Genomic DNA, 14,932 nt, shown 5'->3' with positions numbered 1-14,932 from the left:
CTTGCAAATAAAAATAAAAAAAAATATTTAAGAAAAAGAAAAGGGCCCTTTGAGTCAGACCAGGTTAAAAGCCCAGCTCCCCATAGACCAGTACTTGGGCACAACCAGACAACCCTGTTTCTATTGAGTCCAGCAGCTGAGAGCTGAGATTCTGCAGCCAGAAGACTGGATGAACCCCTGCTCCACTGTGCCAGGGAGTGGCCCTTCCTCTTGGAGCATAGAAGAGCTGCCTTTTGAAAGATTAAGTCAACAGTTGGGTGTGATGATACAGACCTGTGATCCCAGCACTTGCAGACCGAGGCAGGGAGATGGAGAGTTTCAGGTCAGCCTAGGCTTCACTGAGAGACTTTGTCTCAAAACTAAGTGCTTCACCCTGTGTCTGCATCAGCTTTGAGACAGTTCCTGATAGCTACTATTATTTCCCACTCAGAGACCCTCCAAGGGACATCCCTCTCCCATAGCAGCTGCCTTTGTAAGTAATCAAACAGGAGAGCCTGGACTGATTTGGATATACAAATTAAGGGTGGCCCCAGGGAATTTAAGGCAAATAAAATCCAACTTGCAAATTCTGATATTTGCATGGAGTGCCATTCTTGGAGTCGAGGGGACAGACACCCAGGGAAGCTCTGATCATACTCTGTGACCCAGTGACACCCATTACACCAAACCATTCAGAGAGCAGCCACACTGACAACTAACAAATCTCTGGTTTCCTGAGTGAGAGCTGGGTTAGCCACAAGTCACTGCCTCAGGGAGGGAGTCCACAGAGGTACTGGGCATACCCAGGTCACCTACAGGGCCAGCTCTGGCTCAGGTCAGCATCTGCCCTAAGGCTGGCCAGGGCCCAGGCGTCAGGTGTCCTGGACACAGCCTAGCCCTGCCATGCTGGAGATCTGGCTGTCTGTCAACTTTCCTCACTGGACTCCCAGGCTCTACCTGGGGACCTGGAAAAGACCCACAGCACCAGAGCTGACCTGGCAGATGCAGGGCCCAGACACTGGGCCACAATGATAGGATATCCCCCAGAGAGCTGGGCTGATGTTCACACAGGGAGCGCAAGGGTGGAGACCTGGCACCACTGGGCCAGAGGGTCCAAAAGGGCATGGAAGGGAAAAGTTGGGACAGCTGGCCCTGAGGATAAATAATGGACCAGCATTGCCATGGGAACCATAGCCACAGACACGGGTGAGAGCAGAGGAAGTTGGGTGCCCACAGAGATCTGAGTGTTTCCATTGTTTCCAGCCTGAGAGCCAAAGGGAGTGTCTGAGACTCCTATCCTGGAGAGCCACATGAGTGGGAACCCACCAGGACTCAGAATTAGACAGCTCTGTACCACCTGCTGCCCAGCCCTAGGTCTAAAGCAAAGGGGACTTCCCAAACTCCAGGCAGACCCAGGCCTGCTTGAGGACTTGACCAGCACCCGCCCCAAGCTCAGCCCAGCCTAGAAGTACTCAGAATAAGGCTGACATATAGCCTACCCCACACAAAGGACAACATGGCCCTCCATGCCCAGAGCTTGATCCTCAAGTGCCCCAGTAGCTTGTCCCCCACTCCTCAGAACAAGTCCCACACCTCAAATTCCTTTTCAAATTGTGCCTTGAGTCCTATAAGCTTGGTTGGGTGTAACAATTTCCAAGGCAAATAGGGGCTTTGTGTTTTATTACGTTAGGTTTTTACATTTAACCTACCTACTGCTGAAGCCATGCAGGCCAAATGATCAGGTGTGGTCCCTTCCTGCCAGACAGGGACTCTCCTCTCATTGCTAAGATGCTGAGAGTTGAAACACAAAACTGGCCAAGAGACTGTGCCTTTGTGCCTGATGTAGCATGTAAAGTAGCTCAGAGCTAGGAGGGGCACCAAAGCACTGTGTCAATTCTGGGTAAATTATAGCCCCTCTAGGGCATAAACCCATGACCACACAATGGGAGTGTGAAGTGAGATACACCTGAGTAAAAATGACACGAGCTGATAGCCATAGATGCCCATTTATTCTTTCACTTTCTGCCACTGGCACCTCATTTGCTTTCTTTGATGTAGAGCACCAGCTAGAAGTGCATTCATTTATTTAACCAACATCTCTAGGAGTCTGGTAGGTGGTGGCCCATGTGTTGGACAGTGAGATGCAACCCTGAGAGATATAAACCCAGATTCCTTACCAGGACATTAATAAGCTAGAGGGCAACTTTGCAATGACCTTTAGCACAGGATAGTCCTGGGGAGGCTGTGTCTGTCCTGGAGGGACACACATGTTGGAGGCCTCTGGTAGGAATTCAGGCAAACATGGAAACATGCTCCCTGAGAGGTCCAGGGGGCTCCTTAGAGAGGACTCTGAAGGACAAGGAAGACATAGACATGTCAAGATGAGACTAAGTTTTCCAGTAGAGGTGATATGGAGGGAGCATATCTAGAAGGCATGAAGACAGCTGATGTGACTGGAGTCTGAGATGGGGGAACAAGATAAAGCTGGCAAGTTGGCCTTAAAGACAAGCAGTGGAGTTAATCTTTCTGGGGAAGGCCATGGGTGTCATAGAAGGTTCTTTCCTTCTTTCTTTTTTCTTTTGGTTTTTTCAAGGTAGGGTTTCACTCGGAAGGTTCTTTTAAAAAATTGTAAACTAAAATGCTTATTAAAATTTGTTCCCTGGGCTTGAGAGATGGCTTGGCAGTTAAGGAGTTTACCTGCAAAGCCAAATGATCTGGGTTTGATTCTCCAGTACCCACATAAAGCCAGATGTAAACTGGGCATGGTGGCATATGCCTTTAATTCCAGTGCTCAGGAGGTAGAAATAGGAAGATGGCCACGAGTTTGATGCCATCTTGAGACTACATAGTGAATTCCAGGTCAGCCTGAGCTAGATTGAAACCCTACTTTGAAAAACCAAAAAGAAAAGCCAGATGCACATGTGTGTGGAGTTCATTTGCAGTAGCTAGAGGCCCTGGTGCTGCCGTTCTCTCTCTCTCTTAAATAAATAATAAAAACAATAATTTTTAAAAATTATGTCCCCTGCCAGCTATGGTGGTGCACACCTTTAACCCCAGCATTTGGGAGGCAGAGGTAGGTGGATTGCCATGAGTTTGAGGCACCTTGAGACTACATAATGAGTTCCAGGTCAGCCTGGACTAGAGTGAGACCCTAACCCCCCCCCACAAAAAAAATTATGTCCCCAAGTTGGGTCACTCCCACCACCGTCATTTGCCTCCCTCTGCCACTGAACCACTACTTGTTTCCTACAATTCTTTCTTCTATATTGGTGTCTTTTTTTTTCTGCTTTCCTCCATCATCCACAGCAACCTCTTGGTGAGCCCAATATTACAGAGGTCTTGTGCAGACAACAGTAGCCGCCACGAGGTCATGAGTCATGAATACAATACCACTTTGTGTGTGTCTGGGAGACAAGGTTCTAAAGCATTCCTCTCCATCCTTTGGCTCTTACATTCTTATTTATTTGTTGAGAGAGAGAGAGAGAGAGAGAGAGAGAGAGAGAGAGAGAGAGAGTGAGGGAGGGAGGGAGGGAGGGAGGGAGGGAGGGGGAGGGGGGAGGGGGGTGGGAGGGAGGGAGGGAGGGAGGGAAAGAGAGAGCGCTCGTGAGCATGCATGAGCGGGAGAGAGGGATGGGGGGAGGGAGAGAGGGAGAGAATGGGAGCACCAGGGCCTCTAGCCATTGCAAATGAACTCCAGATGCATGTGCCACCTTGTGTATCTGACTTACATGGGTGCGGGGGAATCAAACCTAGGTCCTTAGGCTTCACAGGCAAGTACCTTAACCACTAAGCCATCTCTCCAGCCCACTCTTCCACTATAGTCCCTGAGCATTGGAGGGTATAATAGAAATGTTTTATTATGAACATTCAACAGTCACCTCTCAGTACTTGAGTTTTGAGTCTCCCCAGCAGTCACCACCATCTGAAAGACAGACTTCACTGAACAAAAAGTAAGAGCAGCACTCTTCTATATGCACAGATTGAAATACTTACAGGGCTCTCTGATGGGCATACTATATCCATGGGGCCAAACAGTAGGAACTTATCCCCTAAGGTTTGTGACCCTCCCAGCCATAGGCTTTGGATTAGATTCTCAGTATCAGGTATAAATTCCCTCCCATAGAGCGGGCAAGAGTCATGGAAGGCTCTTGAGCAGGGGAGTAGCTACTTGACTGTTTTAGGAAGACTATGTTAGCAGCAAACAGAGAAGGCAGGCCTGGAAGAGCAGGGCCACCCTCTCGTAACACATTGCTCCTTCCTGAGGTCCAGAGGGTGTCTCTGGCCACCAATGAGAGGCAGAGGACAACTTCCTTTCCTCGGTCTGGCAGGGAGATAAGGGGGTGAGGACAGGAAGTTGCCACAAGGAGCTCAGGAGTGAGCAGCCGAGCCCAAGGCTCCATGCATGGCCTGCAGTAGAGGTAGATATAAGACAAAGTCCCTTTGGGCCCAAAATACACAGGTGTCCTGGTCTTGCCTGGGGACCCTGGGTGTCTACTCTGATCCCACTCCCCTGGCCCTACAAGTGAAGGGCCTCCCTACTGAGCTCAGTCATTAAGCACACATCTTCCCTGACACCTCCTGGGAGCAGCAGGTCAGCCCACATGGCTGTCTTCAGGAGTGTCCACCAGGTAGAGAAGTGGGGGTCGAGAAGCACTCAGGTTATGGGCAGGATTCACATGGTGTATGGGAGCCCCACTGGCCTTTGGGTACTGGTAGGCATTAGTCAGCTAGAAGGGAGATAGTTGTGCCTAGCAACAAAGAAGCAGAAGGACCCAGAGCCAGCTTCCTATCCGGAAGAAGAAACCAGATGTGGCCTGTTGAGGCAGGAAGTGGGGAGACCAGGTTGGGAGGTGGTTGATAAGGCTGAGGGGGTAGCTAGAGATGAGGAGAAGGGTGGGGATTCCTAGGAGGACCATGTTGGCCAACAGGGAGGGTTGGGGGGTGATTCAAGGGTAGAGGGAGCCAGTATAAGAGGACTAATGGAGAATGTCGGGGCTGGCACCAGGGTCCCTAAACCAAAACAAAGCACTTAGGATGGGAGAGGCATGAAATGGTATAGGGGGGTCTTCTACTCTGAAGAGCTGGAAGCAAAAGGCTTCGCTACCTGTCTTCTGAAGGTGACTATCCAACAAGTATAGATGCTTAAAACAGACTCAAAATGGTGCTCAGCAGGGGGGCAAAGAAGGCCTGGGATGTCTACTCACTGGTTCTACTGATGCCCAAATCAGAGTGTGATGTTCTCAAGCCCACAGACCTGTGAGCATTTTGTTTTGGTTTGGTTTTAGAGTTTTTGAGACAAGGTCTAATTGTAAGCCTAGGCTGTCCTCAAACTTGAGATCCTCCTGCCCCAAGTGTGTACCATCATGCCCAGGTGAAATGGGGGTGACACTTGAAAGAGTTTAGCACAGAATATGGTGCACAGTGAGTGTCCTCTGTGGCTGAGACACTTCTGTGCCAGCCAAGGAAGCTCTGCCCACTGAGAATGCCACAGGCCTACCTCCCCCCCCTGCCCCCAGGGAAAGGTGGGGCTGCTCTAGACAGCCAGGAGAAATCAGGATGTCAGGGTGTGGCCCCAGCACCAGCCACAGACTCCTGTGGGAACCCTTCCTCTTGGGGCAGCATGTTCTCCATCTCCCTCCCTGCTTGCTGTTCCCCAGTGTCGAGTATAGGTCCCTCTGTAATTCCCACCATAATCAGCACAACCACAGCCGCCCTCGTTGAGTAAGCCTGGCTTCCCAACTCATCAGTTAGTTCCTACCACTGCTGAAGCCCAGGTCTCTCTCACTCTTTCTCTCTTGCCCCCAGGTACGGGATATCACTTCAGCTCCCTGCTCCTGCGCACTGGGCTTCCTTTGCTCTCCTTGCTGTACCACCTGAGATGATGCTGTACCCCGTCCTCTAGTGAACTCTGGGCCCAACAACAGTGCCCTCTCATAACTATTTCACCAAAGGCTTAAAGCACCAAGAGAGCATCAGTTTGGCTCAGCTCTCCTGCTTGTGGCTGAGCTAGTTTGGTCCAATGACTCCTGTGCACTTGACTGGGGCAGGGTCACATCAGTAGCTCAGCTGCCTCCCAGGAGGCCCTCTATAGACCCCCTCTCCCCAACACAGGACTGTCCTTGAGCATCTCCCCTAGAGAACATTGGGCCCCTAACACTGCACTTGGCCTCCAGTGCACTTTTGGGTGCCCCACCCCACCTCAGCTTCTGCCCTTTTCCACCCAGTAGCTAAAGTGACTCCATTTTCTCTTGCCACCTGTATATCTCTTCCGTGGGAGAGTTTACCAGAAGGCAAACCGGACCCCATCTCTCCACTGCTTAAAAGCCTTCAGTACAACACCCAGGCAATCAAAGCTCCACCGTCAAGCTCAACCTCCTGATGTACCTTCCCCACCCTCCAGCTCCTGCTCCCTGTGACACATTCATGCCAAGGAATTGGATCTCTGTCCTTGGCAAACAGCTGAGGCTTAGACTGCTTTTGACTTCCTGTGTCACCCTCTTCATGTGTCCAAATCCTTACAAGGAGCAGGTACCTTTCCTGCAGGCTTTGTCTTGGCCCCTGGGAGGAGGCAGGCAGGCATGCTGTGTAAGGGAGTTGGGAAGAGCTAGATCTGAATGCCAGGCCTAAAGCTCTGTGACTGAGGCAGCTGGGAAGTGGGAAGATACTTGCCCTTTGGACAGTCTGCTAGGGACCATGTCACCCTGGCTACTAGCCATCTGTCTGTCCAGGCACAGAGGACATAACTGGGAACACAAAAGCAATGAGCAGGGAATTGGAGTGTAGAATGACTGTGTGGGATTCAAGAGTTTGTAGGAGTGCCCAGATGTCCTGGTGGAGACAGCCAAGCAGGTGAACATGCTGACAGGTGTGTCCGCCTGCCTGGCAGAAGTCATCATTAGCTCTGCCTGTGGTGGTTAGGAGGGAGCGTAGAGTGGGCTGGAGGGAAGAAACAGGTCAGGCTGCCAGAGCAAACAACAGGCCTTCTGGCCTTGCCTTCTAGCAAATGCCAACTCACAGCTGAGGCTGGGGAGAGTGGGAGAGGCTCCCAGGTAAGGACCCCTGGGGCTGGCAGAGGCGGCATCAGCCCCTAGGATTTATGTTTGGGAAGGAGTAGGGGTGTAGCTGCTTGAATACCTATAGCTCCAAGACTCTGGGAGAAAGGTGGTAAGGGGCAGGAGGGTGTTGCTATTGGGTTCTGTCTCTAGCATAATCCTGCCCAACTATTTTCATAGCAACTTAAGAATGAAGTGAGGTGCTGGAGAGATGGCTTAGTGGTTAAGCCTGTGAAGCCTAAGAACCCTGGTTCGAGGCTCAACTCCCCAAGACCACGTAAGCCAGATGCATGAGGTGGTCTGGTCAGGAGTTTGTTTGGCATGGCTGGAGGCCTTGATGTGCCCATTTTCTCTCTCTGCCTCTCTCTGTCTGTCTATTGCTCTCAAATAAATAAATTTCTTTTTAAAAAAAGGATGAAGTGGGATTGTCTGTGTACTATGATCAGAGGGAAAGAGGGAAATACCTGGGGATGTTGGAGCTGCAATCTAAAATGTCAGGTTGAGAGGCCAGGCATGGTGGCACACCATCTGTAATCCCAGCAATCAATAGCTGAGGCAGGAGGATTGCTGAGAGTTCAAGGACAGCCTGGGTAAATAGCAAGACCCTGTTCTCAATGAATGAATGAATCAATAAATGACAGGACAGGAGACAGACATAAAACCAGCACCCCTTATCTCCACACTAGCTGAGGCCCATGTGACCCCACAAAAGCTGCTAAGGACCACCAGTCAAGTGTTCCACTACAGAGGCAGCAAAGGGAAGGCAGAGGCGGAGCTCATGCTGGGTGCTCATGGGTGGGCAGGCAGGCTGTAGTCTGTGGAGTGCAGGGGAGCTGTATGGTGAGGTGAGGTGAGGTGAAAATGCAGTAAAGTGCTGGCCAGGGCAACACTGGAGGTCTACATGCAGCGCTGTGTCAGCAGAGGCCAGCTTGGCAGGGGGGGGGGGTGGAGAAGATGGTTTGCCCCGCCTTTAGGCGAGACACCCTCTGGCCTGCATCCTTTGAGGAGTGTGGCGGGGGGAGGTGTCCGCCAGCCCCACGCCTCTCTCCGCCCAGGTCACTTCTCCTTGGGGGACCCTAAGCAGGGACGCCCCCTTCCCCTTCGCTCTCCCCGGGTCCCTAAGGAGCCCCGCCCTCACCTGGCCCCCGTTTCCTGCTTGAGTGATGCATGAGTGGCAGGTAACCGTGTAGTTCTTAACCTTCTCGCCCACGGGGTCACCCTTGGAGTCTTAGAGGTTCAGGTTGCATGAAGAATGGGGCTCGCCGTCGGACCCCTGGGAAAGAGTGAAGCGCACGCAGGCATCACCCGAGGGGACAAGCAACAAGTGTCCACAGCTTCCGCTTCGCGCTGGACCCCGCGTCCGGCGGCGCAGAAGCGGAGCTGGAAGCCCCCTGTGGACAGCTCGGGTTTGGACAACCTCCCTCCGCCTGCGGGGAATTAACTGCGTGTCCCCCCAGCTCTGGGGACAAGACCCGAGGTCCCCGGGCCTCGAGCCCCGACTGCCCCGAGCGTCGGGCGTCCCCGCCCGCAGCCTCAGGTCCGGTCCCCTCGGGGGGAGGGGGCGGGCGGGCGGCGGGCCGGGAGTCCCGGGGCGGGGCGAGGCGGGCGGCTCCGGGGCCCGAGGGCGGCCGGAAGGGGTGTGAGCCGGGGGCGGGTCCCGCGCCGCCCCGCCCCGGGGAGGGAGCCCGCGGCGCCGCATCCTGGCTCGGGCGCGGCGGGCGGTCGCAGCCGCAGCCGTCGAGGAAGGTCCCCGCGTGGTCATGACCTGGAGCGGCGCCCTCCCGGGCCCGGGCGCCCCGCGTCCCGAGCAGTAACCCCGGCGAAGAGACGGCCTGTCCGGCGGCATGGAGGAGGCGCACCTGCTCGCGGCCGCCGACGTGCTGCGCCGCTTCTCGGTGACGGCCGAGGGCGGCCTGAGCCCCGCGCAGGTGACGGACGCGCGCGAGCGCTTCGGCCCCAACGGTGAGCGCGCGGGCCGGGGCGGGGGCGCTGCCTCAGACGACGGCCTCGCGGCGGCGCGAAGCCGGGGCTCCGGAAGCCTCCGCAGATGCTCTGGGGGCCCGGCGGGGACCTTCGCGGGGCCGGGCGCGGCGGCTTCCCGACACCTGCGCCCCCCCCCCCCGTCACCTCCGCGAGGTCCCGCCGGGCTCTCCCGCTCGCGCGTCGGGCTCAACTCACCCGCCAGCCTCCGCCCCTTACCGCGGGGCTGCCGCCCGCCGCACCGTGCAGGTGCAGATGCCCAAGGGCCTCTCACTCCGATGCCTCTGTAAGACGCCCAAGGAGGTGCCACTTGTCAGCGGGGGCCTCGTGCCCCCACCCCCCAGCCTCAGGTCTTCCTCTTTCTGCAGCTCCCAGCGGATGTGGCTGGCGGGAGTCAAGGAGGGTTTAAACGGCTGAGGTGGAGACCCACCTGCCTGGAGCCATAGACTGGAGACCTCAGGGAGTTTCCAAGGGAGAATTCCTCCCAACCTCCCTCTCGGCTGGTGTGGTGCCATCTCTAGGGACCAAAGGAGCCCCTGCCCTTGCCCTGCTGAGAGAGGTATCATCACCTCCTCACCACCTTCAAAGTTGGAAGACTCTCCTTGTGAAAAGACCTGCCAGTTCTGTGTAGATTAAGACCCCGGAGCATTTGGAGGAGTATGAGGGCGGAAGACCCAGAAGTCCTGTCTTCCAGGCAGGACCTGTCACCCTCTACTAACCACCAGAGCACCTGTTAGAGTGTGAGGGATTCAGAGGGAAATGTCCCATCCACCCCCAAAGTGTAGCCTGGGCCTGTGTCCTTTGGAGGACCATGCCTTTGGGGAGTTCTCAGACACCACAGAGGACCGTGCTGTGGCCTGGGTGTCCCTCTGGTCAAGTCTGGCTACGAAATTAGGAAGAGCTGTCAGAAAGGGTGCTTTGGAGTTTGTATTAGTTTATGAAAACCACCTCTTATATAAATATTATCTTTCTGGAGCAGAGATCCTTTTTCAGAAAAATTAGTTGCTATATTTAGTTGAGCTGTGGAAGGAACTGGGAGATAAATATTATTTAATGTCTCCCATTAATGACTTGGCAGCAAGGGTGTCCTTTGCTGAAGGAAGACAGGGCAGCAATGCCTGTCCCACCCAGCAGACAGCTCTGGGGTCCCCAGCTTGGTGTTCTTGGTTCTCATGTGATGTTGTGTTCTGTCCTGGGTTACACAGATACTGCTCTGCCCTAGGTCTCTCCTTTGGACCACTCATATCCGTCCAACATAGGCCAATCGAGAAAGAGAGAAGGAGGAAGCCCCTGTTCTCCCCCACCCTCTCCCAGTCCATGTAGTTTTGTCTGGGTGAGGGAAACTTGGGTGGGCTGGCCCCTGAACATCTGTGTGATGACGCATGAGTAGGTGAGATTGTTGCTTAACATGGTGTATAGAGAGACATGGTAGGAAAGGTTAAGAGGATGTTGCAGCTGCCTCTGTGCTTTTATAGTATTAATAAGAAATCTCTTGTTTCACTGAGCAGTTACTTTGTGCCAAGGCACTGTTCTCAGTACTTCTTGTCATTATATCTTCCCCCAAACTACTCTAGGTAAAGACTGTTGTCACCTTACTTTAGAGGAAGTGACTGAGGTTAAGGCACTTGCCCGAGGTCACACGGTGGTGGAGTTGGTACTGGGGGCTGCCTACCTCTCTCTGGGCCCCAGTTTCCCCACCTTTACAGGACAGTCACTGGTTCGGGGACCTTGAAGCTGGTGCGTGTAGTAGGTGTTGGGGTCCTAGGCAGCAGCTGTTCTGGCTTTGCCATGCCCTCATGTTCTCTGGGACCCCAAGGGATTTTCCCTCCCATCACTGCTCAAATGCTTCCTCAGGAAGCCATCCAGGGCTCTGGAAGTTGTCAGGGGAGCTGAGGGGAGCCAGCTGCCCCTTCCTGCCTCCTGCTCTCCACCTGCAGAGGCTGTTTGGGTGTCTTTGCTCTATCTCTGGGGCAGGGCAGGTAGAATTCAGCACCCTAGCTCTGCCCTTTCATAATTATACCATACTAGGCAACTCACTTGGCCTCTCTACCTAGTTTCCTTGTTGTCAGTGCTATACACAAGACTACAGTGGAACCCATCTTGGGGTTGTTTGTTCATGCTTAGTGAGGTCATCCTGCCCTGTAGCTGAGGGGCAGAGCCAGGCTCTGGGCCAGAAGCTGAGTGGTTGGGTGGGTGGGGGCTGTGGGTAAAGGGGACACCCCAGGGACTAGTGTTCCCCCCCACCCTAGGCTTCTGTGCACCTGCAAGGTTGTTAGTGCTGGAAACCACAAGGAAGTCATTTGCTTAAGTCCTCAAGTTTGCAAATTCTTCCTGGGGGGGGATGAGGGGGATATGACTGGAGAATCTCACTTTCCAACCCCCCCAAACCTCCAAGTTGGACAGGAGGCTCAGAGTTGGACAGGAGGCTCAGCTTCTGCAGTGCCATCAATGCGATGAGCAGTTCAGCCAGGCCCTGTGCCCACACGCACAGCTCTTCCCACCCCAGCCTCATGGTACTGCTGGGTTTCTCTGAGGGGCCATAGCAGAGCCATGAGCAGGGAGGCCCCGGCCTCATGTGAGCCCACGACACTAGGTGCAGGAGAGCCTAGAACCCATCTTCCCTCCAGGGCTTTAATATACTTTAACTGTATTTATTATCATTATTATTGTTTCCCTTCCAAGTACTTAACCAGGCCCAACCCTGCTTAGCTTCCAAGATCAGATGAGATCAGGCGCATTCAGGGTGGTATGGCAGTAGACTGTTACCATTATTTTTGTTTATGTAAAGACATCTTACTATGTATCCCAGGCTGACTTGAAATTAGTGATCCTCCTGCCTCAGCCACCTGAGTGCTGGGATTGCAGGCCACCAGACCCATTTAGTTAGTTCTTTTTTTTGAGTGCAAGGTAGGATCTCACCCTAGCGCAGGCTGACCTGGAATTCACTATGTAGTCTCAGGGTGACCTCAAACTCACAACAGTCCTCCTACCTCTGCCTCCTGAGTGCTGGATTAAAGGTGTATGCCACCATGTCTGGTTTAGTTAATTAAAAAAAAAATTGTTTATATTTGCAAGCAGAGAGAGAGAGAGAATGGGCGTGCCAGGGCATAGTGCCACTGTAAACAAACTCCAAATGCATGTGCCACATTGTACATCTGGTTTTATGTGGGTACTGGGCAATTGGATCCAGGTCATTAGGCTTTGCAGTCAAGTGCCTTAACCGCTAAGCTGTCTCTCCAGTCCATTTTTTAGAAAACTTAAAAAAAAAAATTTTGAGGCAAGCCCAACAGACTGGCCTTTTTTTTGTTGTTCTTTTTGCGAGAGAGTAAGAGTGAGAAAGAGAGAGAATTGGTGCACCAGGGCCTCCAGCCATTTCAGTCACACTCCAGAAGTGTGCGCCATCTTGTGCACATGTGTGACCTTGTGTACTTGTGTACACACAGACTCTGTGTGTCTGGCTTACATGGGATGTGCAGAGTTGAACATGGGTCTTTAGGCTTTGCGGAAAAGTGCTTTAACTGCTAAGCCATCTCTCCAGCCCCCATTTTACTCAACATTTTTTTTATTAACAACTTCAATGCAGCCCCCATTTTTTTTTTTTTTTTTTTTTTTTTTGGTTTTTCGAGGTAGGGTTTCACTCTAGCCCAGGCCAAGCTGTAATTCACTATGTAGTCTCAGGGTGGCCTCAAACTCACAGCAATCCTCCTACTTCTGCCTTCCAGGTGCTGGGATTAAAGTTGTGTGCCACCACGCCTGGACCCATTTTTCTTTTTTCGCAGTGCTGGGGGTTGAACACAGGGCCTTATGCATGCTAAAAAAAAAATGTTATACCACTAAGCTACATCTCTAGACTTAAGTTAGTTAAATTTTTTTTTTTTTTTTACTTATTTGCATGCAGAGAGAGAAAAAGAGGAGGGAGGGGGAGAGAATGAGCAGGCCAGGGCATAGTGCCACTGCAGGTGAGCTCCAGGTGCACATACCACTTTATGCATCTGGCTTAATGTGGGTACTGGGGAATCGAACCCCTGGGTCATTAGGCTTTTCAAGCAAGCGCCTTAACCACTTAGCCATCTCTCCAGCCCCTTAATTATTTTTTTTAAGTTTTTCAAGGTGATGTCTTACTGTAGCCCAGGCTGACCTAGAATTCACTATGTAGTCTCAGGGTGGCCTCCAACTCATGACAATCCTATCTCTGCCTCCCAAGTGCTGGGATTAAAGGCATACACCACCACTCCCAGTCCTAAAATAATTTTTAAAATATATTTTATTTACTTATTTATTTGTGTGAGAGAGAGAAAGAGACAGAGAGAGAGAAAGAGAGAATGGTCACACCAGGGCCTCCAGCCAGTGCAAATGAACTCCAGATGCATGCACCCCCTTGTGCATCTGGCTTATGTGGGTCTTGGGGAATTGAACCTGGGTCCTTTGGCTTTGTTGGCAAATGCCTTAACCACTAAGCCATCTCTCCAGCCCCCCTAAATTAATTTTTAAGTAAAAAATTATACACAGTATAACCTTCAATATTCTGGGCATGGGCCTGCCCCAGGGTCTAGGACTTGGAGTCTTTTTTACATTCTTCCATAGCAAGAATGGCTTGAACATGGTGCTTAGCCCTGCTTGCTCCCCGCCATTCTTGGAGGCTGTCCCCTGAGGCACCCCTGAGCTCCCCCATCTGTAAACTGTCTTTGCAGTGTCTTCACCCTACTTCCAACAGCTGCTTGGGTTGTTTGAGGTCTTTGCTGCTCCATACAGCATTGCTTGGCATCAACTTGTCCCCATATCATGTCACCACCTGAAGTGGCACTTCAGGAGATGTCCCTAGGAGTGGAATTGTGGGGGAAAGCGAACATGTTTTCACTTCTGGTGCCTGTGGCTGGCTCGCTGTCTGTGATGGTGAAGCAGTTGCAGTGCTGGCTGTGCCACCTGCTCATGGTGGAAGCCTTTTCTGGGGGGGAGGGTTCAAGGTAGGGTCTCACCCTAGTCCAGGCTGACCTGGAATTCACTATGTAGTCTCAGGGTGGCCCCCAACTGACCATTCTTTTACCTCTGCCTCCCAAGTGCTGGGATTAAAAGGTACGTACCTCCACGCCTGGCTGAGACCAATCTGTCCTTTGCATTTTTTTGTTTTCAGATGAATTCTGTCATCTTCAGGTGCTTAATGCCGTCTCTCTTGATGCGTCCCTGAACAGGGTGCTCATCCACTTTGTGGGCATGGGCCAGGGCCAAAAAAAGCTAGAGGCCAGACTGGGATAGGTATGTCCCTTGACGCATGATCACTCTTGTGGGCCCTGTAGAACCAGGGATGTGCACTCAGGCAAGCTCCCAGGAGGGCTCAGTGGTGCCTTGGCTGTGCCCTGTTTCCTGCCATCAGCCCAGGACTCAAGTTGGCATGGGACTTGGAAAACCCCTATGCATGACCCTGAAAATCTGGTCATGAGGACAAGGTAATTGGTAAGGCCTCACTCTGGCTGCCCTCAGGCAGACTTTCCCTTCTTGGGCCTCCCTGTCCTCAGTGTTAGGATAGACAGGTGAGACCTGCCATCCCCTAAATGCCTTACAGGATGTGAAAGTGACTCTTCTTTGGGGGGGGGTCACCTGCAGCCATTTTAGGTTTCTCTCTAGTTGTCACACCTCCTGGCCCTTGTCAAACAGCCTTAGCTCCCTGGCAACAAGGTTAGTCCTGCAGCTGGGCCTCTTACTCTCTGTATCCTGAGCTGGGCTGAGTCCATGATGCAGCGTGACATACAGATGTTGAGCAAAGCCCTGTATTTAGCACCAGCTAAGCCAGGGAGGTGCGGAATAGAAGCCCCTTCCCGGGCCTCTCTGTAGTCCCCATGGGAGCAGAGCATGGTTGTCCACTCTCCGTAGAGCCTGGAGACAAGGCAGGGCCAGGTGGGCTGGGCAGGCCTTGCCTAGCTAGA

The 14,932-nt window shown here is 52.7% G+C and overlaps 1 protein-coding gene across 1 annotated transcript in view; it reads left to right on the top strand.

The window, feature by feature from the left end:
• The first annotated feature begins 8,875 nt into the window (after positions 1-8,875).
• Atp2a3 (ATPase sarcoplasmic/endoplasmic reticulum Ca2+ transporting 3) overlaps positions 8,876-14,932 on the top strand; it is a 35,164-nt gene continuing 29,107 nt past the window's right edge. The window contains exon 1 of the mRNA XM_045159268.1: positions 8,876-8,993. Coding sequence (XP_045015203.1) covers positions 8,876-8,993 — 118 coding nt within the window. The remainder of the gene's footprint in view (positions 8,994-14,932) is intronic.

This window comes from Jaculus jaculus, chromosome 9 (assembly GCF_020740685.1).
Source record: "Jaculus jaculus isolate mJacJac1 chromosome 9, mJacJac1.mat.Y.cur, whole genome shotgun sequence".
NCBI lineage: Eukaryota > Metazoa > Chordata > Mammalia > Rodentia > Dipodidae > Jaculus > Jaculus jaculus.
This window is presented reverse-complemented; position numbering and strand designations above follow the sequence as displayed.